Below are 25727 nucleotides of genomic sequence, written 5' to 3'. Positions count from 1 at the left end.
TCATTAGGATTTGGGTACTCAACTGCTTTCCAGCACAACTTACCACCCCCAGACTGAGCAGAGTATGTGCACGATCAAGACGCTTGAGGATATGCTACCTTCCACTAGCAGAGTTCTCATACAACAATAGCTATCATGCTAGTATTGACCGATCCCCGTTTGAGATGTTGTATGGTTGGAGGTGTAGGACTCCTGTTGGTTGGAGGGAGGTTGGGCATCAATTTATGGGAAGCACCGAAGTGGTGCTTAAGACCACCGAGTTAATTCAACAGGTGCGTGATAGGCAGCGAGTCGCGTACAGCCGCCAGAAAAGTTATGTTGACTGGCGTTGTTCGGATCTTGAGTTTCAGGTAGGAGACTTTGTTTTGCTAAAGGTTTTACCCTAGAAGGGTGTCATCTGGTTTCGGAAGAGGGGCAAGTCGGGGGCCTGATTCATTGGTTCATTCAGGATTTTTTCCCGAGTTGGCAGGGTTGCTTATCGGGTGGATCTTCCCGATGAGCTCAGTCAGATCCATAACACCTTCCACATGTCGCAACTCCGGAAGTGTGTAGGAGATGAGGCTGCAGTTATTTCTTTGGATGATATTCAGGTGCATAGGAGCTTGAACTATGTGGAGAAGCCCATTGCAGTTTTGGATAGAAAAACTAAAGCCCTTCGGAACAAAGTGGTGAAGTTGGTTAAGGTGAAATGGCAACACCAAAGGGGCTCCGAATGGACTTAGGAGCCGGAGGACGAGATGAGAGAGCATTACCTAGACTTATTTGCTTTAGCAGACTTCGAGGACGAAGTCTAGTCCAAGTAGGGGAGATTTGTAACAATCAAGTTTCAAGTAATTACTCGTTTTCCCCAGGAATGAAATTTCCTTGCAAAAGGGTCCTTACGTATGTTGGGCGTACATAGGTGTACGCTTAGCGTACTGGGGGAAGTTGGTCACGGGTGTGCACCATGTACGTGGGGCGTACATGGATTAGGACTAAAACCTTAATATTCGGACTTGTGACATGTTTAAACACCCCTAAGTCATTTGGACCTTACCCTAACCAGCCTCCATCACTCTCAAACGTCCCTAAAACCCTAAAATCCTTTGTGTGTGCCTCATGAGCATGTGAGTGCCTCAAATACCTCACTTTTGGTGTGTTAGCAAAAAGAAGGAAATGGAAGCAAGCTTGAACGTGGGAAAAGCTTTTGGATCTTGCATTTAGAGCAGATTAGGAAGCTTGTGGATGTAAAATGCTTTCTCCTTGGCAATCCTTGTTGTTTATTGATCTTGGGTTTTCTAAGAGTCCTCCTTTGAGTTCATAAATCATCTCTTGTGGGTTTGGGCAACTCTAGAGGTTAGGAAGGATATAATTGAGGTCCTTTAGCTTGATTATGTCATAAAAATGCAAAATTGATGGTTTCTTTGACTTCATGCATGAGTTAAGACCCTTAGAAAAGGCCTTAATGGGTTTGAATGAGTTGTTGGAGCATATATGGCATGCAAAGGCATAAAGTTGCCAACTTTATGCCTTAGGACTCTTTAAACGGCCTAAATCTATGATTGGAATGTAAAGTCTACATGTATTAAGCACTTTGAAACATCCCGTATAGTAAATAAATAAATAGATAAGGGTTAATATGAATAATAATCCTAAAGTAAATAATATTTAGCGGGGTGTTGGTGTTGGGGAGCCAATTGATATAATTTTGGATTTTAAGGGTTAAAAGCGTAAGTTCTGGATTTAATTTGAAAAGGATTTCAGAAGTCAGGGTGTATTTGGTAATTATTGGACTTAAATTAAAAGGATTGGAAGGCTTCGGGGGCTGAATGGTAAATACTGGAGTTATAATGAGAAGTTTTGTTGAAGCAAGGGCCAAACTTGTAAAAAGAATTGAATTTTTAATGAACATGGGTTTAGACCTGGTGTTCATTCCTTCCCTATTGAAGAAGCGATGTCGAGTAACCCTAACCCACTATTCCATTGCAGCCGCCACCCCTCTTCTCTCCATCGTTTTCTGATCAGGAGACGCCGCTGCAATGCTGTCGAAACGCCACCAGCTGACGTTCCCATCGTCGTTGAGCCGCCAAGCCAGCTGAGTGTTGTTTTCGTTGTTCTGCCACCGACGAGCAAAGCACATCCGATACCGGAGCCGTTGTTGTCTCTACTCTTCTCCGGTAATGACGAGTTCTTCTTCTCTTTCGTTCTTTGTCGTCCCATGTGTCACAGCCGCCGCCATGCGGCTATTCCGTCTCATGTAGCCTTTCGACCACCGACTGCCACCACCAAAACGGCCATGTTTTGTATGTTTCGGATGGGTGTGCGTGTTCCAGTCGACATATTGGGTGTGCAGGTGTGTTGTTGGTTGGAAAACCTGAGAAAAACCCACCATGACTGCCAACCATGGTGGCTGCCGCCCCTTGCCACCGTCTTCTGCCACCACCATCCACCATGAGGGTGGCTGTGTGTGTGTGTTTTTGGTGCGTGTGAGCGTATACTTTATGGGTGAAGTTGTTTATGAAATTTTGGCCAGAACCACCACCACCGTGAGGTGGCAGCCGCCGCCGTGAGCCGCCACTGACCACCACTACCTGAGGTGGTAGTGGGTAGTGCTTGGCATAGTGAACCCTAATCGGCTCAAACGCTTGATATGGGCTAGTTGGATGGTTATTGGGCTAGAAACCCTAATTAGGGTTTAGAAAACCCTAATTTTGGGTTTGTTAGTTTGGATTTTACCGGGACCCGCAGTTGGACTATTAGATTGATATTATGAATTATGTTATCGTGTGAATAGCCTAGTGGAGTGATGGATGGGTTAAGTAAGAAACACTTAACCCTAATTGTCATTTTATGTGAAAACTCTAATTTGCTTGGGCCTTGGGTTGGGCCTTTCTTTTGGGCTTTGGTGATTGGGCTAATGATGGGTCATCCAAGAACAATTATGTGGACTAGAATATTTAGATGGGCTTTAGGCTAAGACCCATATGAGGGTTTGGGCCCAATTTGGAAAATTGGGCCATAGTGGGGCCATTAGTGTACCTTTGTGGTCCCATTTGGTATTGGGACTTGGTGGGCCCAAATGGGCTTAAGTTTTTTATATGTCGGATTGGTGGACCATATTTAGACCTAATATGTGAAGGTGGTCTTAGAACTTAATGGGGTTAATTGTGGGTTTTGCTCAGCATTAGAGGCCGGAGTACGGCAACAGCATTTATAGGATATGTCTGCCATCCAAGGTGACCAGAGGGTCTTATTCGTGTTATTAACCAGAGGGTCTTATTTACAATATTGACCGGAGGGTCTTAGTACATATAGACCGGAGGGTCTTAGTACATTATCGACCGGAGGGTCTTATCTGTTTATAATGTGTTAATGTTATCGCGCATACACTCTTTGTGAATTATGTTGTTGTAGTAATCTGTGTATATGTTGATCTTATGTGCTTATACTGAGACATGTGATATCATGTATTTTGTCTTATGAATTATGTTGTATATTATCTTGTGCCTTGTTGAGATAGGACCAGAGGGTCCACCCGTGTTATGGGACCGGAGGGTTCTGGGGAACTCACTAAGCTTCGTGCTTACCGTGTTATGAGTTATGTGTTTTAGGTACTTCTCGGGATCACGGGAAGGCGCCGAATCGATTGTACACACGAGATGGAGTTATGTTTCTGATGATCTTGGATTTTATTCAAATAACTATGAACATGTGTTTTTGATAATTTGATATTTGGGGATTTTGTGATATATGTAGACGAGATTCATGTGATTTTAAAAATGAAAATTTTTGTTTGAAAATTTAAGGTGTAACACACTTAATGGAGGATGTGCTTTATCCATTTATACAATAGGCATACCAACTTGTACGTTGCGCGTACAGCCGAGGAACCCAATACGCTTAACGTACTTCTGATGTACGTCGGGCGTACACTCAGCTGTGGGAGTTAGGGTTCGGTGGACTTCTTGGGCCAATTGGACTTCACTTAGCTTTGGGTATGGACCGTTAGGAGATGTTAGGCCTTGAGAATTGCTTTGGGCTATTGATTTCATGTTTGGGCCTTACTGGGCCATGTGGCCTATTACATATTTAGACTTTAACCCTAGGCCCATTAACGAAGGATAGACTTTTGGTTCCTCATGGAAGGATTTGGACTTAGTATTGTGGACCTTTTTGGCTAGGTGGTGTTATAATTATAATTAGGGTTATTTCTATAATTGTTCAGTGTGAGATTTTAAGCTAGTAGTCAAGCAGCTATTGTTCAGCAAATTGTGGTGAGTCTTCTCACTACACTCATGGGTCGAAGGCACCAAGGCCGACCTAATAATTTATATGGGGCTTTTAGTAATTGAGTATGTAATGGTTTTATACTTATGCCATTTTGACGACTTAATTATTTTTAATATGTTTTAATACAAATATTTATTTTGTATTTTCTATGTATAAGATTAATAGATCAATAAATAATAAATATAAAGTATAATTAAAGGGATAAAATGACAATATTATTAAGATGATAATAAACAAATAAGTGGACAAAAAATATTAAATGGTAATGAATAGTAACAAAATAAATTATTGTTCAGCAAATTGTGGTGAGTCTTCTCACTACACTCATGGGTCGAAGGCACCAAAGCCGACCTAATAATTTATATGAGGCTTTTAGTAATTGAGTATGTAATGGTTTTATACTTATGCCATTTTGACGACTTAATTATTTTTAATATGTTTTAATACAAATATTTATTTTGTATTTTCCATGTATAAGATTAATAGATCAATAAATAATAAATATAAAGTATAATTAAAGAGATAAAATGACAATATTATTAAGATGATAATAAACAAATAAGTAGACAAAAAATATTAAATGGTAATGAATAGTAACAAAATAAATTATTCATTTCATAAAATATCTCATCCAATATTTTTTTTTTTGTAGAAAATCGATTTTTGATGTTTCATTTTGTGTTTATAAATGTTTGATAGAAATGAGAACTGATTCATATACAACATTTTTCTCTGTAAGTAACAATTTTTGTTTTAAAATATTATATTGTATAACTTTATAAAGCATAAATTATTATGTATGTAGAAAAATCATTGTGTAAAAATTATTTCCCCAAAGAAATGTATGATGAAATCCATTTATCCATAAGCATATTTGAAGTATAAGGCGGTGTTTGTTTTTTGGAAAAAACCTCTTCAGATCTCTTATTGCTGTGCGGCGCAGCACACGCGCAGCACTTTTCATCTCGCAGCTGTTTGTTTTTTAGAAGTCTTCAGAGTCAAAAACCTCTGCGCGTGCTCTGTTTGGCGCAGCACTTGTACTGCCTCTTCCAACCTCTTCCAGCCTCTTCTTCTTTTCTTTTTTTTCTTGCTGAATTTTTTCTTATATGTTGTTGAAAATTTATTTCACTTTTTATTTTTCATTTTTTTTGTTTATTCTTGTTGATTTTTTTTCGTTTTTTTATATTGAATAATGATAATTTTTGATGAAATATCATTATTTTTTTACTAAATATCTTTATTTTTTTGTTGAAATATCATTATTTTTTACTGAATTATCATTAATTTTTGCCGAAATGTTATACATTATAAAAAATTTCGTATTTAAAAACTATTTTTGATTTATAAAATTAGTTTATTTTAATTTTTTAATATCTGCAGCAGTAAGCAGATGTTAAAAAAAACAAACACGTTTCTTATTACAGTCTGCAGCCGTTTGGTCCACCTCTTCTACTGCAGAGGGCTGCAGAGGTGGTCCGCAGACTTCATGAATTTTTGCTTCAGAAAATCAAACAGCACCTAAGTGTTTTTTCTTAAAACTACATGCGTGAAAGTAAATATGGTTTTCATGTGACAATTTACCAAGTAAGAAACAACAACAACAACCAATTTAAATATGTTAAAGGGATGTGTAGATCAGTAGATATATAAAGTTTGAATCCAATATGGTAGAGGGACCGGGTCACAAAAGAGATCTCGAACATGTGCAAAAATAGAACATGTCATAATGGCAAATATCAAAAGAGTAAATCAAGGTGATATCTACTCTAACAAATGAATGTTTTTTTTGTCACATGTCATACTTTCATTCAATTTGAAAAATATTATTTTGAGGTTATTTTGAATTATTTTTTTTCCACATGTCATTTATGAGTTTTTCTATTTTAATAAATTTCACATAATATTTTAACGTAATAATTACAATAAATAATTAAATATAGTAATAAATGAATATCAATTTCATTAATAGAATTGCATTCTTATTTCAAAATTCTCAAATTAAAGCTCGTTAGTTTATTTTTTTATTTATTTAAAAGATAAAAAAATCAAATTTAATAATTCATTATTTTTCTTATTTTCTTATAAATCCAAAATTTTTAAATATTTAAACATTTATATTTAATTTTTTTAATTAACTCATGTAATACATAGGTCTTACACCTAGTACATGAATAAATAATAGTTCAAGTATATGTATCTGGAACGTGCACATAAGGCAAAAACAAAGGGAGAATTAATCAATGTGAGTAGTACAAAACGTATGTGGAATAAATCATGATATAATTATGAATAAAAGTAGAAAACATGTACCACAATAAATATTAGAAAATCAAAAATATAAAGAGTACAAGCTACTCATCGAACATGAAACGTAATAATTATATTATAACATCATTAATCTTTTGAGCTATGTATACATGATGAACTTACAAAACTTAATTCTTGGATGCTCTATCCTTATTTGAAAACAATTGGACAATACATAGCTAGATCTCACACAACTAAAAACAAGGCAAACTCAACTATATACGATGAAATTACAAAACTTAATTCTTGGATGATACATCCTTATTGGACAACACATAGAAAGATATCACACAACTAAAAACAAAGCAAACTCAACTAACAGGAACCAGAAGGGGACGGGACCATTGCCAGTGAACCATCAACCATAAATTTCACAGGCACCATGGGTCCAGGCGCGCCAATGTAGCCCGAGCTCCTTATCTCACTCATCCCTCTTCGTTTGATATTTCCTTGTGCTTGACATAAGCTCGGTAAATATACACCTTTAAATAAAACAAATAGAAATACAGAGTTGATAAAAATAGAGTCAACATTAATAAATTCAATAATATTGGTTCATAGTGCTAGAACTTTAAGGTAAGCTATATATGAGTCTTATTTTATTTATTTTATTTTTTTGTTGAATTTAGAAACAACAACTCACTATATTGAGAAAGTCTGGAAAATAAGACTTTGCCAATCAAGTCTTAATTTATGTACAAATTTGTCTAAGTTTTTTCATCTTAATTTCTCACTTATATCATGATTTTTCTCACATATTTTTAAACATAATTTATACATATAATATTTCTTTGTGATAACACTTAACCGAAAAAACAATAAAGAGGTATTACCTTCGCCAACGGCAAGATTATTGTATAGATCAACAATATTCGGACAACCATTGTGACATTGAGTTGAGCAAAGTTTTTGCATGAACCGAGACTCAAGAAGGGAGTCGGAGGAGATCCCTAGGATGTTACGGTTAAGCCCACATGCATCTAGGCATTCATCAGTTTCTATCCAACTTGCTAACTTATTAGTATCTATTTGTGAGGTACTGCAAACAAACACCTCCTCCCCGCTCCTTCGGACATTCTTCTCAAGCACACATCGCTTTCCACTTGATGATACCGCAAATGCACATGAGTCCTTGTTCAAATTCTCACATGCAATGCTTCCTACATACATATTTTCATACTTTATTACCGATCTTTATGCGAAAATAAAGCTTCAATAAGATATATTGTATTTACCTAGAGTGGTTTGAACAGAGAATGCGAAGATAACCACATAGACCACAAAACTCTTGACAAAATTCAGAAAATCCATTGATAAAAGAGTTTTGTGAACCGATAAAAGCTACGAACTCCTACCGAACACTGATGATAAACAAATAAATGCGATACAATTTGATGATAAACAAATAAATGCGATACAATTTTGTGAACTGATGATGATTGAGTTTGGGTGTTCCTATGGTACCTATTTATACTACGAAGCATTGCTCTAGGTTCCACCATTTATGGTGAATTAATCTGATTTCATACTATAATTTCTTGGTGGCATGTGAAAATTATTGTATTTAACAAATAGATTCTTTTTTATCTTTGATTTTTAGTTTTTTTATTTATTTATTTATTTATTTATTTTTTTAATTTTTAGTTGAGTTAACAAAAAATATCAAGAAAACAACTATATTTTTATTTTAATTTACCATATAATTTATCTATAACAAGGGGATTTTTAAATAAAACTGAAGTAGCGATTGAGTGAGGCTAATTAAAGCCGTCCTGGCTGTATTCAAAATTTTCATTTCATAAATCATTTTGTTAAAGAATTGAATCTATTCAAATACTATAACGTTAATCGACCCAACACGACATGTTCTAATTATATATTTCGACTTCTTACCGAACATATTTATTCTATCCGTTTTACCCTTTTAATGTAATATTATATTCCATTTGTATATTCTCTTAGTTTTATAAAAAAAAATGTACAGTGTATATATATATATATATATATATATATATATATATATATATATATATATATATATATATATATATATATATATATATATATATATATATATATATATATATATATATATATATATATATATATATATATATATATATATATATATATATATATATATGAAAAAAATCTAGACATAATTACGCAAATTGTCCTTGTGGTTGACAGAATATACCACAAAATCCTTAAGAAGAATTTTGAACATGGATGATCCTTTACGAATTTGAAATGTTGCATCAGAGGTTCTTATCACTATAGCCCTTTAAAAACACCATTAAATACATTTAAAATGTGGATTAACCCTTATTTATTTTTTTTATATATATAACTACCATAAGGACTATTTATATACCCCTTTAAATTTAAGGTAAACTAATATTTAAATCATCAATGCGTAGCGGCATAAAACTCGTTTGTAATTATAAACAACAAAAATTATAAAAAGAAATTATGTAAGTGACCTAAAACATAACATTAATGTGTAGGGTAACTTTTTTTCAATTCGTATATAAATTGTGATTTACAAATGTAAACAATTTACATATACCACGGTGATGATTATACAATATCAAGTGGACGAAAAAGTATAAAAAAAAAGGTTTCAATCAAAAACAATTATATATGAAAGACACAGACGAAAATAAAATTTGACATTATATCTTATGAAAATTAATAAATACGAAAACATAAAAAGAAATTATGTAAGCGACGAAAATATAGCTTTAATGCGCATGATAACTCTTTTGCAATCCATATATATAACGTAATTACAAATATCAACAATCCATACATGTCATAGTAACAACTATACCATATTAAATGGACTACAAAAGTTAAAAATTATGTATGAAGATTGCAGACAAAATAAGACTTGAAAATGTATCTTGAAGAAATTAATAAAAAAAAATTATAAAAAATAATATAAGTGGCTAAAAATATAACTTTAAATTATAGTAAAGAATCCAAATTATAACTTGTAAAATACTAATAATTTAACCTTAAAATTATAATTATAAGGGATGAAGAATGTTAAAAAAAATTACTTTTAGATAAAAGAAATATAAATGTGAATAATTACTATGATTAAAGACAAAATAATAAGTTCATTTGTATTTAGTTCTTTGTTCTCTCCAATTAGCAAGGCAAAAATGAATTATATATATATATATATATATATATATATATATATATATATATATATATATATATATATATGTATATATATATGAAACCTATCCCTACTTATGGTCCTTCTTTAATCCCTTCACAACCATCCTTCTTCATGGCCAACTTCACCTCTCTCTCTCTCTCTCTCTCTCTCTCTCTCTCTCTCTCTCTCTCTCTCTCTCTCTCTCTCTCCATGTGTAAAAGTGGAGGAAAGAAAGCACTCTAGTGTATAGCCTTTCATATCGTCTTTCATTTATGTCTAGGTTAATTACAAGACGTGAGAGATCAAGAATATAATTAGGGGACAAAGAATGCTAATGAAACACTTTCGGTAGATTAGAAAGATGTGGGAGATGAAGAAGATGATTATAGGAATTCGTCTTCTTTGATGGATTTTTTGTTGGATTGATTTTCGAAACCATTGTGATTGAGTATCCCACTTCCGACCACTGTAGAGAATATTTATTATAATTTTGTATTTGAGAATGTTTTAATATTCTCCCATACCGTTAATGATTAGCCCAAAATCCTTCAATTTTGTTACGATTTCATGAAATTAAGTGGAAGCTCACACTGATTTTTATAAAGTAGTATCGATAAACCCTAGAACAAGATCCTTCTTGATGATGTTATAGTCGATAAACTCTAGTTTGAGAGAGATATGATGGTAATACAGATGATGATGGTGGAGACGGACGGATTACATATATAACAAGTTGGTAGAGATCTTGGACGTTTTAAAGGTGATGAAGAGGTCCAGTTCTCGGATTTGTATCCTTCCCTGTTGTAGGCGTGCCGACAGAGATTGGTGGTTATTCGTTGGAGCCTCAACGACTGAAGTGATTTAGGAGAATGTGTTTTAGACATATTCATTGTTAAATGCGTGTGTTTGGGAATAAGATGATATTGAGGAGGAGTGTTGGGAGAAAAAGTGGTAAGAGAAAGAGAGAGTAACGCTCATTTTGCTATTTCTTTAAATTGTAATTCTTAAAAAAAAAAAAAAAAAAAAAAAAAAGAAAGGCTTTTGGTAATTTCGCATGCACATAACCTTTGTTTTACTAATAGTACTAGGGACAAGGACATGGACATCTAGTGTAACATTTCAAACTCTCATGCACCAGCCATTTTCAAAAATCTTCATAAGGACTTGTAGTAGGATTTTTTACTAACTACAAGGACCATTTATGTAATTTCATTAATTTTTTTTATAAAAAATTAGAAAGTAGATTCCAACAAACAAGTCGACCAACAAAATACAACATGATAATGATGACCACCTAAAGACAAACATTGTGTGGCTCACCATTCATCATTATAAAATAAATCCAAAACATTTCTGATTTAAGCGGAGAAATATACAAACTTGAACTAGATAGTTTTCTAAGTTGGCGAGAGTAGAGACACATAAATGATGCCGAGCTTTATTTGACGCTAGAAGGGAAAAATGACTCATCAAATACTTAAGTAATTGTGGGTGCAAATGGAAGACGTACGAAAAAGAAGTCGACCAACCAAAAAATATTAGGAACTTAATGAATAGAATAATAAAAAAGACGTGACTTTAGTCTTTATGTAGTGTGTGGTAAATTTGTGTTACTTTTATGCAGAAAAAGTAATATTATTATAGGAAAAAATTAACACAAAAGTCTAGGAATATTTAATTTTACATGATAGTTTGTTATTTCCTATTAAAATAAATATACAAACTTTTTCATTGATTTGAGCAAGGACATTTATGTTAATTTTTATTTTGACAAACTTACATAAATCGTCCTAATGGTTGACAAAATCGACCAATTATGGTCCTTATGACGAATTTTTTACACAGATGATCCCTGTGGTTTCAAAATCTTGCAAAGACGGTCCTTTTGACTAACGACGTTAACTTTTTCAGTTAAGTCCTATGTGAAATGACATATTTGCCCTTCATGCATAACGACGCTTTATGTAATATGTTTCTACACAGGGACCATTTATGTAATTTTCTCTACTATTTATTATTTTTTTATTTATTTTAATTATATATTTAAGGATTTAGATTTGTTTAAATTTATCTTTTAATATATATACATGTTAACATTTTTTAACGTTTTGCTCAAATTATTTTTTCTAATCTTTTTGACATTTTCTTCAAATACATTTATTAATGTTTTTTATTTTGACGTTTTATTCGAATATTATTTATTTATTTATTTTGACGTTACGTTCGAATACATTTTTCAAGTATATAAGGTTGTATAATTATTATTTTTGTAAAATAATTTATTAACATTTTTTATAAAAAAGTGTAAAATGTTTGTTAAACATGAATATGATTAATATAGATTAGGTAGACATAGGCTAAGCTGAGACCGCCTCACAACGTTGTCGAGAACGACCAGGTCATTTCACATTGGATTTAAATGTAATTATTTCGAGTTATTTTTTTTGTTTTTAGCAGTGTTGTAAAAAAAATCACAACGCAAATGCCTCTAATCGGTCAGGTAGCGCTAAGGAATTAATCTGAGATTAATCGGGACCTAGTTGTGATTTTTTACAACACTGCTAAAACACAAAAAAAAAAAATAACTCGAAATAATTACATTTAAATCCAATGTGAAATGACCTGGTCGTTCTCGGCAACGTTGTGGGGCAGTCTCAGCGTAGCCTATATTAATCATATTCACGTTTAACAAACATTTTACACTTTTTTATAAAAAAATGTTAATAAATTAGTTTACAAAAATAATAATTATACAACCTTATATAGTTAAATATTTGAATTAAAAAATAATAATTATATAACCTGATAAAAGAAAAAAAACGAAAACATAATTGAAAGTGAATTAAGTTACGAATTATAATTACGATAGCCGTGAAATCCTTTAACAAATATAAACATACTATATGTTGAAAAATGTATTCGAACATAACGTCAAAAAAAAAAAACAAATAAATAATATTCGAGTAAAACTTCAAAATAAAAAACATTAATAAATTTACTTGAAGAAAATGTCAAAAAGATTAGAAAAAATATTTTGAGCAAAATGCTAAAAAATGTTAGCATGTATATATATATATATATATATATATATATATATATATATATATATATTAAACAATAAATTTAAACAAATCTAAATCCTTAAATATATAATTAAAAAAAATAAAAAAAATAATAAATAATAGAGAAAATTACATAAATGGTCCCTGTGCTAGAAACATATTACATAAAGCGTCCTTATGCATGAAGGGCAAATATGTCATTTCACATAGGACTTAACTGAAAAAGTTAACGCTGTTAATGAAAATGACCGTTTTTATAAGATTTTGAAACCACAGGGACCATTTGTGTAAAGAATTCGTCATAAGGACCATAATTGGTCGATTTTGTCAACCATTAGGACCATTTATGTAATTTTGTCTTTTATTTTTTAGAAGTGTAATTTTTTTCCCAAAACAATAAGATTTTTCTACATAAAACAATACATATTATTATTGTTAATTATCAATAATAACCGAGACAAAAATTTGAATATTGAAGTACAAACATAATTCAAAATTCAAAATTTAAAACACTAGTTTTAAAAAGTTTTTTAATGAGTTATTATCACTGTAGCCCAACAAACTTTAGTATATTGATTTAAATGGTTTTTCGTGACTATTTTTTGCATTTGAAGGCATGAAGTTGAATTTTTAGGTTTTAAAATGTCTATTTGGAAAATTTGAAGGGTTCAACCGGTGACATCCATCCTAATTAGTTGTTTGCCAATGTCACATAATTGTCATGTAAATAAAACAATTCCAACTCATTTGCCACGTTGGTTTGAGTAAAAGAACCAATCAACGTTTAACCTTATTCCTCAACTATCCCTTTTGTTGTCTTTCTTCTGATGCTTTTTTCTCCCTATCCTTTGTGCAACTGTTCTTGGCATAAATCCATTTCTTCAATTGTTCCTCACTAAAATCGGGCAAGTGAATCGTGAATCTTTGCTATGCCCATTTACATGAAGATTGATCTACATTTTGTCGAAATTTTTACAAGGTACCCCTCTATTACTTACTCAGATGGAGCGGAGCAAAGGTTTGATGATGTCGATTTCGCCGGAATAGACAAGAACAAATTTGTGGACATCCTTCAAAGATTCGTAACTGAGAGATGTGTGAATGTTTATTTTTGCATCCCGATATTGAGTTCCCTGATGGATTGAGGATAATAGCTACCGACATAGACTACATGGAATTCATCAAAGTAGGGTATGCTTCTAGTTGTGTAATTACTGTATACATGGATTATCTTGGTATTAATGTACATTAATGGATTATTGATGAAAAGCTGAAGTATGCAGTGCTTTAGATGAGTTGTCTGGTGAAAATGAAGTTTATGAAGAAGTGCAAGGTGGTATGGATGTTGGCATTGACATGGATGATTTGCAAGGTGGTATGGAGGATTTGCAAGGTGATAGGGATGATATGCAAGGTGAGTAAGATGATGAAATTGGCGTGGAAGTTGACACTGAACCTGATGAGTGCATTCTTATCAACAAGACAAAAAATGATGAACTTTGAGTATATTGTGCCTAAAGGAGCAAGTCACCCCACACAGTCCACCTCGTGAGGAGCCATATGATCATTTACATGAGGATGAGGTAATATCTAATGACCAAGTTATTTACAATGATAATGTTTACTGGAAAAAGGTGAAGCTTGTATTAGGTATGATATTTGTGAGTCCTAAACAACTGAAACATATGATTTGTAAATATGTTGTTGTAAATGGTTATCAATTATGCTACAAAAAAATGATAGTATGAGATTTTTAGTGAAATGTTGTTCTGGGCAATGTAAGTTTAGAATGTGGGCTTCTTGGATGAGTGAGAAAAAGTCATTCCAGATTAAGAGTCTCATAAATGAGCATAACCGATTGTAAAAGATCTCATGTAGTCGAGATCCAGGGGAATGAATAAACAATCTATATAAAGAAGTAATTGGACTTCATGATTATAACAAATAACAATGAACCTTTTGAGGATTTCTTCTAAATATATAAAAAAAAATATAATGCTTGAATTTTAAAGAAATTAAGGTTATTCTTCTAGTGGTTGGGTGTTGTTAAAATATCATGTATATAAAGGAAAGATTAATAAATGAAAAGAAGATTTATGAGTTTTATCCTAACTAACCACTAGCAAATAACCCAAATTAACCAATAACAAATAACCCTCCAAGTTGTTGTGGGCCAAAATTGGAAGAAAAAAAAATCAAAGTCTAGGAGTTATTAGTATTTATCTGGGTTTAACAAAAAAAAACCATGAGGGACATTCTTGATCAGGAGGGTACTATGTGTTTGTGTGTCTGTTGATCTCAAGTAAAATAGAGGGATCGAAGAAAAAAATGGAACATGCTAGTGAAAACAAGAAAGCGACGTGAGATAATGGGGGGACATGAGCAGAGGCAGAACTTGGCGATGCGGAAAGAGGGTTGCATAGTTGAGGGTCACAGTGCCGACAATAACTAGAAGGGTTGTGATTCATGGTTGTTAACCCACCGTTGCTACTAATTAGACCAATTTTGAAGGTAATCTCAAACCTAGTGAGCCTATGAATCAATTAATGTATATGAATTTTGATATGAAGAAATTGATGGTTAAATTTTATTATTAGCAGCATTAAAGATAAAATATGAAAACTTAGTGTAATTTTTGAGATAAAAGATGATAAATTGCTTGGTTGACCTTGTGACCCTTTTAGCAAAGAAAAACCATAAAGTGATTGTGAAATTTGAAATTGAACGCAAAGATGAAAAAAAAACCATAATTGTGAAATCTGAAATTGAACACAAAGATGTTTCTGGATAGTGAATGAAATTATATGTTCTAACTTAATTTAGGTACTTTAGAATTACTATTGATTTTTACACAAACATATTGGGTAAACGGAAAACAAGCTGCATCGTTCATCTTTATTAGATAGCAAAACTAATTCTTTAAAAAACAACATTCATAGATTGTGGGCTCATAACATTACTACGCATGACCCGTTGGACTCTATTGAGGTGCTCCACAACATCTGGTGCAAGGAAACCAAAAGTATCAAACGCGAAGGTATAAACGTGTGTTGATTTTCCATGCACGCTTGCTCATGTTTTGTCACTTTGCATAAGATACTTTTTAAAGTTGCTTGCACGCAGTGAAAGCCCCAGTCCCCAAGCCCATAAGAAGGAAATCCATGTTAGATCCACACATGCGTGTTTCCTTCCAATCAATCCAAAAACTAAAACGTCGGTTGGTCTAAGTGTTAATATTCCTTCCGATAGGTCAGTAAAAAATTCCACATCTTTCTTTCTTAATAAAAACTTTGGCGCACTTAAATATGTCAAAAATATGAGTTTAAACACCTTTACTTGTTCGGTTGAGGTAGTTGGTCGGTTTGGTTTAGTTTCGTATAGTACAAGTGAGTGCAAGTGAGGTATAAACCCTGTGTTTATAATTCATAGTTTTGCAAGTGAGTGTTAGTTACAGGGACGAATCTTCATTAGGACAAGTGGGGGGGGGGGGGGGGGGGAAAGGGGTTGTGCCCCCCTGTTTTTTTTTTCAGAACTAGTCCCTTTAATTTTAAATTTTTTACATATTAGACCTTAAACTAAAAAAATTGACTGTGGCCCCCTATTCTCCACTTTTTCTACGTATTTTACTTTCGGCCCCCCCAACTCGAATGTTCAAGCTCCGTCACTGGTTAGTTAGGTACCAACCCTGTGTTTTCAACTCACAGTTTTGTTACTATCTAAACTGAGCCGTCCCGTGAACACGTGTACTTGTTAGTATGAAATTTATATGTTGTATTTGGAAGTGAAATCATGTTAGACGTCACTTCCACAATAGATTTTGCTAGCGCTATAAACGAACCGAACGTTCAACGAACCTTTCAATGGGAAGTTCGTTTATCTAATAAATGTACAAGTATGAACATGATTTTTTGTTTGTGTAGTTAAATAAACGAACACAAACATTGGTCTCATTCGTTCAGTTATGTTCATGAACATTTATTTATGTCTGTGTACTTACGTTTGTTTATTTTCGCTAATCTATGCTCATTTATTATATTATATTATATAATATTATACAACTGATGACAGTGAAAGTGAAATTTTTAGGAGTGGCTCAAGTTCTGCTACTTGGATATTTGGTAAATGTTAGTACGATCAACATATTGGAAGTGTTGACACCAAACCAAATTGTTATTCAATTTTTGGTTTGGTCTGAATAGCCTTAAGTGTGATTTGGTTTGGTTTCGATTTGAACCTAAATGTAACACCCAAATTCTCAGGTATTGATTTATGGTTATAAATTTTCATGATTCAAGGTCTACTCGACGAGTTGGTTGCCTTGACTCGTCGAGTAGCAGCGGGTTGGTCCACGTGCTTAAGTGACCTTCTTGCCGAGTCCAAGAAGGGACTCGACGAGTAGGAGCTGGAGGATGAAACCCTAATTTCCAGGGTTTTGCACCTTATTTATAAGGGATCATTAGCCTCCTTTGGCCTCCTTACAGTCCCTAGAGAGCTCAGCAAAACCCTAATACATGTGTGTGTGCTCCATAGGTGTGTTTTATGCTTTGGAAGAGGATTCTTGGTTATAAGAGCTTGGAGAACAAGTGACTAGAAGCAAGGAACGTGTGGGAATCAGAAATATACCTCAGTTAGCATCAATTGAAGGTATCAAGTCGTTATATTGACCTCATTTCCTGCTAGATCTCATTTGGGTGAAGTTTAGGGCTTTTCTAGCATATGAGGAAGCTTTTCTTGTGTATGAGCTAAGATCTGGAGTTGCAACTTTAGATCTGAGGTCTCTTGGGTATCTAAGTTCATAAAGCTTCCAACTTTTACAAGTATGAAACTCTCCTCAAGTGTAAAACTCCATTTCAAACTTGGTTTTGTCATTATAAGACTTTAGAGCCTGGCATGCACGCAAAGGTTGCAACTTTACGTGATAAACATGTCTTGGGAAGTTGGATCTACATTATGGAACCTTAAGATAACTTAATAAGCATCTGTATGGATATGGACTGAAGGGAATTGGCGAGTTGCATTGTCAACTCGGCGAGTCCGATGAAGATTGACGTGGGCTCGGCGAGTCAGCTAGGGTTTTCCCGACCTTTATACATGCATGAACTCGGCGGGTTGCAGGGAAACTCGACGAGTTGGCCAAGGAGTTTACGGCTGCAAACATTAGGAACTCGACGAGTCACTCAAGTGACTCGGCGAGTTGACGAGTTATGCAAGGAACTCGGCGGGTGGCTGGTTGTACTCGACGTGTTGAGGTCAACATGGACTATTGACCTTGATCGTTGACTTTGACCTTGACCAAGGGTTAACTATTTGACTTATGGGCATTTTGGGAAATTGGAAATTTACAAGCATGGTTCTATGGTGAACATAGGTAGTGGAGTTTGTGTCGGTGATCCGAGAGTTTGAGCTTATCTTCGAGTCGACAGTTGCGAGATAAGTTATCTTCGCTATATCAACAGGGTCTAAGGCACCACAGTCGACCCTTTATGGATTGTATCCGGTTATGGCATGATATGTTTGTTGGTTACATCATGGTAGTTAGGATGGTGATATGCTTATGCTTAGTGACCTGGTTATAGGATGATGCTATGTTAGTGATCGGTTAGGTCTGTATCCCGGTTTTGGGATGCTGTTATGATTAGTGATCTGTTAGATCGGTTGACTGTTATATGATATGAGTTAGCTTATGATATTTATGTGCACATTTTTGTTTGATTGGGGGTTGGGTTGAGACGGTCCCACTTTGTGTTAGGTCCAGATAGGCTATAGGCCCTGTGAGGCGGTCCAGTCATGTCGAAGGCTCGGGAGCGGTCCAGATAGGCTATAGGCCCTGCGAGGCGGTCCAGTCAGGCTGAAGGTTCATTATGCATGTTGTTCTGTATTTGTCGATATGATATGATTATGGTTATATAAAGTTGGTATTTTGGTGGAACTCACTAAGCTTTTAGGCTTACAGTTTCAGTTTATTGTTTCAGGTACTTCTGGTGATCGCGGAAAGACGAAGGCATGATCATACCGCTCCTCCTGTTGTTATGATTTTATGATTTGATACTGGGATACTCTGATATTTATTATTTTGAAAAAAAACTTTGTAATGTCAAATGGTTTTAAGTGTTTTGGAAAAGTTTAAATTTGTCATGATTTTTTTATGGGTGTTACACTAAAAAAATTCAAACCAAATAAACCCAAAATGATTCTCACTCCTAATTGGTTGTATGGTAATCTTAGTTTTTAGGGAAAATTACTAATCTAGCCAAAATCACCAATTACCTATGCAAAATTAGCCAAAAAAACACATTAGCCAAAAGTAGCCCACGAAATTGTAAATTGGTCAGAGTATGGTCAACGCCAGTTGACTACGATCAACAATATAAAACTACTATTTCGTCACAATGGATTTCCTCTTTTGTGGCTCGTCTACTCTTTTGTGGCCCATTGACCCATAGTATATAATGTCTTATTTTTTTAGTTTATGTTACTTTTTGCTCATTTTTCCTTCCATTGTCTACTATTTTCTCTCAATTGAGCACCTGAAGCACAACGAGATACGTCAATTTTTTTTATAGAAGTTTACCATATTGTTGATTGGGAGTAGTTTTTGTATATGGGATAACTTAAAAAAAACCCGAAAAAAATATTAAAACCGTAGGTTTCGTATGAAGCCTACGGTTTTATTTTATTTTATTTTTTAATTTGTTCTAACCTCGTAAGCCATCATATATATGTTATGATTTCATGATTTTTTTTAACAAAACACTTTAAAAAACTATACGAAACCATAGGTTTTTTAGAAACCTACGGTGTACAATCAATTAATGTACAGTGTGTGAATCAAATGGTTGTACACCGTAGATTTCTTTAAACCTACAGTTTTTTTTTTCAGACTTTTTTTACAAAAAAAGTTATAACCAATAAACCTTGTATATATTGTTGATTCGTTGAATTTTTTTGGAAAAAACCGTAGATTTAACCAAAAACCGTAGGCTACGGTTCCATATTTTATAGAGAGAAAACCGTAGGTTTAAAAAAAAAACATACGGTTTTATACCTTCAAAATGGAAAAAAAAAATATACTAAACATGAAACAGTTGACGATTTACCGAAACAGTAGCCGAAGCTAAATATCTACGGTTTCATGGGTTATTTTGGGACAATTCCTAATTTTTAACTAAAAATGGTTAATTACTTCCTTAATTTGACTAGATTAGTAATTACCCCCAGTTTTTATTACTTTAGAACTAACCTCCGAAAATATTATATAAAGTTGCTTAGTGAGCCTTATGGTGTGTTTGGCACGAAGCTTTTGGAGCTTCTATGTAGCACCTGGTTCTTGGTACGTATTATTTTGTTAAATAATTTGCATTTTGGCCTTGGACTCAGCGAGTTGAAGGTCCAACTCGCCGAGTAGAAGCGAGAAGGGACACGGGACTTAAGCGATGGACTCGGCGAGTCGGGTCCCAGACTCAGCGAGTAGACCCTGTTTGGACAAAAACCCTAATCCGAGGGTTTGCACCCCATTTAAACACCTTAACTCGGCCTCCTTAGTCCCATTTGCTATCAGAAGACCCCCATAGAAAACCCTAGCCGTTATTGAAGCAATCTAAGGCATTTGGAGTAACTTTGGTGCTTTTGTGATCCAAGGAGGGAAGGAAAAGCTTGAAGGAACAAGAGGAGGCTAAAAGGATTCGATTTTGTGCACCATTTTCAGCTCATTGAAGGTTAAAAGCCTGTACCTTGCTCTTCCATTTGCTAGATCCCATTTTGTGAAGTTTTAGGGCTTTTCTAATCCATTTTGGTCACTAACCATGATTGTAAGCATGGTTTGGAGTTGATGTTTCGGATCTAGGCCCTTAGAGGGGTTACAAGGCAGAAAGGAGTGGCTCTAGCAATCAAGGAAGGCCCCATGCTTTGAGAGGGGTTGTTTAAGGACCTTTTAAGCTCAAAGTCCCATGCAAGCACATAAAGGTTGTAACTTTACGTGCTAGATCGATTGTAGGAGCATAGATCTATCTTTTGATCAAAGGTTGTACGTCAGAAATCGAAGATCCAGTGAGTGGTTGTGACCAACTCGACGAGTCCAAGGTTCTGTCCCATATCAGTTGAGGGTCATAAGGACCCAGTTGAGTGTGGAAAGGTTTTAAGGGGGTCCCAGGGAGTGACCCAACGTTCTGGACTAAGCCATTGTTCTGGGAATTCATGGGACTCGGCGAGTGCATGAACAGACTCAGCGAGTCCAAGGCAATCTTCTTAAGGATGAAGATGAACTCGGATGAGGATTCAGTCGATGTTCATTTAGAAGGAAAAACTCGTCGAGTCATCGCCTAACTCGACGAGTAGAGACGGGTATGAGGTCTAATGGAAAGATAGGGACTCGGTGAGTTAGGTTAACTAGAATTTGACTTTGACTTGGTCAGGGGTAAAATGGTCATTTTACCCTAAGAACAGTTAGCAGTGTATGACTAAGTGTTTTGTGGGAATTTTAGCCGGAGGATTTCCAGAGCAGTAGCGACAGCAGTCAGAGGTTTCCCGCACAGTTCAGCAGTTACTACAAGGTGAGTTACCTTCTAGTAGCGGTGGGTCTACGGCCACAATGCCGGCCCACCAGTAGGGACCATATGTTAGATGTTTGTCTTTGTGATATTCATCTGTGTTGCTGCTACCTGATATGTTATATGCTAGCGTGATATGATATGTGAAAGTGATAGAGTTCGGTTGTTAGGACCGAAGGGTAGGTTAGGCACCCCAGATATGCCTAACACTATGTTATGATATGCTTAGCTCCTAGCATGATATGTTATATGAGATAGAGGTAGTAGGAGGGGGAATAGTCCCCGAGATTCTGTTGTTAGGACCGAAGGGTAGGTCGGACACCCCAGATATGTCTGATAATAGATTATGCTATGATATATGTGATAGTAGTAGTAGGGGTGAAATAGTCCCCGAGGTTCGGTTGTTAGGACCGAAGGGTAGTCAGCACCCTAGAATGGCTCGACATGGGTCGATCAGCGCCCCATAATGGCTTGACACGGGTAAGACGGCACCCCAGAATGGACGTACGGGTAGGTCGGCACCCCAGAATGGTCGTACCGGGTAGGTCGGGCACCCCAGAAATGTCTGGCAGTATGTGTGTGATGTGATTGTATGGTATGTGGTATGATGGGGGAACTCACTAAGCTTCGTGCTTACAGTTTTCAGTTTTGGTTTCAGGTACCTCTTCAGCAAAGGGGAATGAACTGGCGCGGTAGCGGCGCATCATACACACACTCTTTATTTTCCGCACTATGAGATATTCTGGGATTTGTACTATGACATTATTATGTTTTACGATTCGGTTTTCAGATATGAGACATGTTTTTATTATATGATATGATCGGATGATATTTTGTTACAAATGTTTTGCAAATCACTTAATCAAAAATGGAATTTTTTGACATAAAAATTGGGTCGTTACATTCTAGCTTTTAATTTTTGACAAAACGCTATAGTTTAAACAAAAAGTTTCGTTTGTCAGTACGAGCATTTAACTTTTAGTTTAAACAAACCCTCCAAATCTAAAAACTACTTCATGTAGCGTTTAACAAAACGCTACTGAGCTTTTGAAATCAATTTCCATAATTACCCTTAAAAATATATTTATTTATTTATTTATTTTTAATTAATTGTCATTTTATGTAATTTTATATATTTCAAAAGCTTCCAGCTACTTTTGTCAAACATTTATATAACAAATAAAAGCTACAACTTCCCGCTACCAGCTACATGTTACCCGTTACCCACTTTCAGCTACCCGTTAACCGCTTCCAGCCAACAGTTACTTTTACCAAATACACCCTTATACTTCAAACGACTTAAGAAAATTTACATATTTTTGCAAATTGACTTGGTTAAGTTACTTTGTGTGTGTTATATAAGGGTATATTTTGAAATGTAAAGGTCAATTTAAATAGTTGTGTCCACCACCGATAAACTTTCAAAATCTCCATATTACAATAATTTAGTTGTCTTCAACAAAATACATATATCAATATTACCATACAACTTGTGTTCACATGACTTCCAGATAACACATCTATAATAATTAAATTACAAAAACTTAATTATTTATCACCTGGAGAAAGTTATCTATAAAACTATTCTCCAATGCAAATGATTTTTTTTTCTATTAATTAAACATTTATTCATACCTACTAGTTTTAAAACCCGTGGAACCCACGCGTGATAAAATTAAAAACAATCAAAAAATTGATTGTATAATTAAAACAAAAAAAAATACAAAACATAATTAATATATACATATTATGGAAATGATTTTTAGCAATAGTAAACTAACAAATTTTTTGGTAAAAATGGTTCCTCAACTATATTTGGGTATTTTGTGTCAATATCTAAATTTTGATAGTATCTTTTTGGCCTTTAGGTTTTTACCACAAATCTTTGGTGCATTTAACACTTTTCGCCCTTAAATTCCAAGCTTTTATATTTATGCGTTTTCATTAAATTTTTCTATTTTTTGGTTTTTGCCACAAAACTTTAGTAAGTTTGACACTTTTAGTCCTTATAGTCAAAAGTTTTACATTTTTGATGGTTTTTCCACAAATCTTTTATGAATTTGACACTTTTCGTCTTTGTACTAAAAACTTTTACATTTTGACATTAAAAAAAAACTTTCTTTTGAATTTTGTCACCATATTTTCTCAACTTTGGCAACTTTAACATTATTGCCACAACATTTTTGAATTTTCACCGGCAGTGTCCATTTTTTTGGTTGTACACTTTTGAAATTTAATTTTAGGGGTTGTCGACTTTCTCCCCTATTTATGGTGATTTACAATTTCAGCACATATCTTTTAAAGTTTGTCGATTTTTTCCAGATTACCCCAAAAGCGGCGTAGCCGCGACCTCTTTACTAGTTATAAATAAATTAATTAATATGATAAATGAAGTGTTATTTTACTAAAAATGAGTAAAAGACGCTACAAAAAAGTTGGTTATAAATTACGAAAAAACTCATTGGCTACCATTGTATTTCAATTATTAAATTACATATCAAAATCTTCATTCTTGGCCATCATTTGATGTTTCTTCCTTCATTCGATTTGTCTCACCTTCCCCCTTTTCGCTCGCTTTCCTAAAACAAAAAATATTTAAAACAAAAAAAAAATGCTTAATTTTCTGATCTACCTTTAGCTAAGAAATAAAACAAATTTGAAACTTTATACAACAAGTTGTTTTTCCGTTACCTTTATTATTTTTGACACCACCTTCCTTTTCGGTCTTCACAGGTAAACCTAACCATGCTTTGATTTCAGGGTCATCAACTGTTTTAGTTGATTGCACCTCTTAAAAGTGTATGAGTGGTTATTCGATCGGGTCCATTTGGCATCAAAACAACCATTAACTTTATATGCATTGCAACATCATTACACCATGGATAAAAATTCAGCTTTTGTCCCACCAAAAAAAAGTAAAAAAGACATAAATGCCCTTATAATTGGGTTAATTATCGGATAAAGCTTGATGAGTTATTTTACATGGATTTTCATGAAGAATCGATGTAAAATCTCATGGCAATTAGCAACCAAAGATGTCATGGAATGGAATATTGAATTTCAATTCCCTCAGAAGAAAAAAAATTGCCATCTACTGTGCATGTGACTATATCAATTGCATAAACTTCATTCTTCTAAATTTCTGCATCATCCACTCTTATTTCGGGATTCGAAACACTTACTACGACTATTTCCCCATCTATCCAAGTCATTATCTATGTCCTCTCCAATCCATAACTAGAAACTTGTATCTGTCAATGTAAACATACTTTTACAAAGAAATAAACAAATAGTACTCAAGTATTAGAATTGTATAAAAGCAACATATTCATTAAAAAAAAAACTAAATTGAAGAACGAACCTCTTTTTTCAACAATTTGGAATAGGCTTCAACTTTAATTTATATGAAAGAAAGCAATGTTAATAATTTTCATAAGAAAAGTATTTGGAAGTTCAAATTTAAACCCGTGGAAACCAAGTAAAATAATATAGACTTTAAAAATACAAAAAATAATTCCGTTTGTCCATTAGTTGTCATTTTTAAGTAATAAGTATTAAAAAACAACTTATACTTAACTACAAAAGTCCACTAAAAAACATGTAATTAGTTTCCATTTTAGATATATACAGAAACCTTTGTTGATAACATGACATCGTTGTCAGATTAAAATAATTTCGATAATAAAAAATATAGCCTTTTAATAATAATTTTGCAAACATTTCTTTTGTATCTCATAATAGATTTATGTTGGTAAATTTATGATCATAAATTGGTGATGCATATATACATCAACTTTCAATCCTATAAATTGGTAGATTATTCAAAGTACATTATCTTAAATAAGAAAAATATTGAAGATGCAATGCTATAATTAGGGTGATTTTTCAAGTACAACGTTTTAATAAGAAAAAAGTTCAATGAAAATCATCTTAAATGTATAAAATTTTCAAATTACAACGTTATAATAGAATCTTGTGTAACATTGGCACAATTCAAATGAAAAATCCATTTAGTGTAGGGTTTAATATCCAAATTTGCAAACAAATTTAACTTGTTCCAACATTGTCCTGGCTTCATCAAGTTCTTTCTTTAATTTTACAATTACCCGACAAACAACAAACTGAATCATGCTACCAATGCACAATACAATATTATGAACAATTTAAACACTAAGACACAAAATATGATTAAAAATTGTAAACAACTACCGGCGGCTTCTATTATAAAAATGACTATGCTATTGTCTTTGTTGTATATAGTTGTTGCTCTAATGCTAAAGTAGATAACACGAAGGCATCGTATTCCTGAATATGAGTACAATTGAGGTTTAAAAAAGAAGATTGAAGTTATTTATGTGAAATACGTTTGAT

General features: G+C 33.8%; 1 protein-coding gene across 1 annotated transcript; it reads right to left on the bottom strand.

Annotated features, from left to right (window-relative positions):
- Nucleotides 1–6629: 6629 nt before the first annotated feature.
- Nucleotides 6630–8027, bottom strand: LOC111896310 (uncharacterized). The gene is made up of 3 exons (XM_023892326.3): nt 7812–8027; nt 7410–7736; nt 6630–7058 (listed from the first exon to the last, which is right to left on the bottom strand). Exons 1-3 carry the CDS (start codon nt 7885–7887, stop codon nt 6892–6894), a joined length of 570 nt encoding a protein of 189 aa, XP_023748094.1. The 5' UTR covers nt 7888–8027; the 3' UTR covers nt 6630–6891.
- Between the last annotated feature and the right edge of the window lie 17700 nt (nt 8028–25727).

This window comes from Lactuca sativa, chromosome 2, assembly GCF_002870075.4.
Source record: "Lactuca sativa cultivar Salinas chromosome 2, Lsat_Salinas_v11, whole genome shotgun sequence".
NCBI lineage: Eukaryota > Viridiplantae > Streptophyta > Magnoliopsida > Asterales > Asteraceae > Lactuca > Lactuca sativa.
This window is presented reverse-complemented; position numbering and strand designations above follow the sequence as displayed.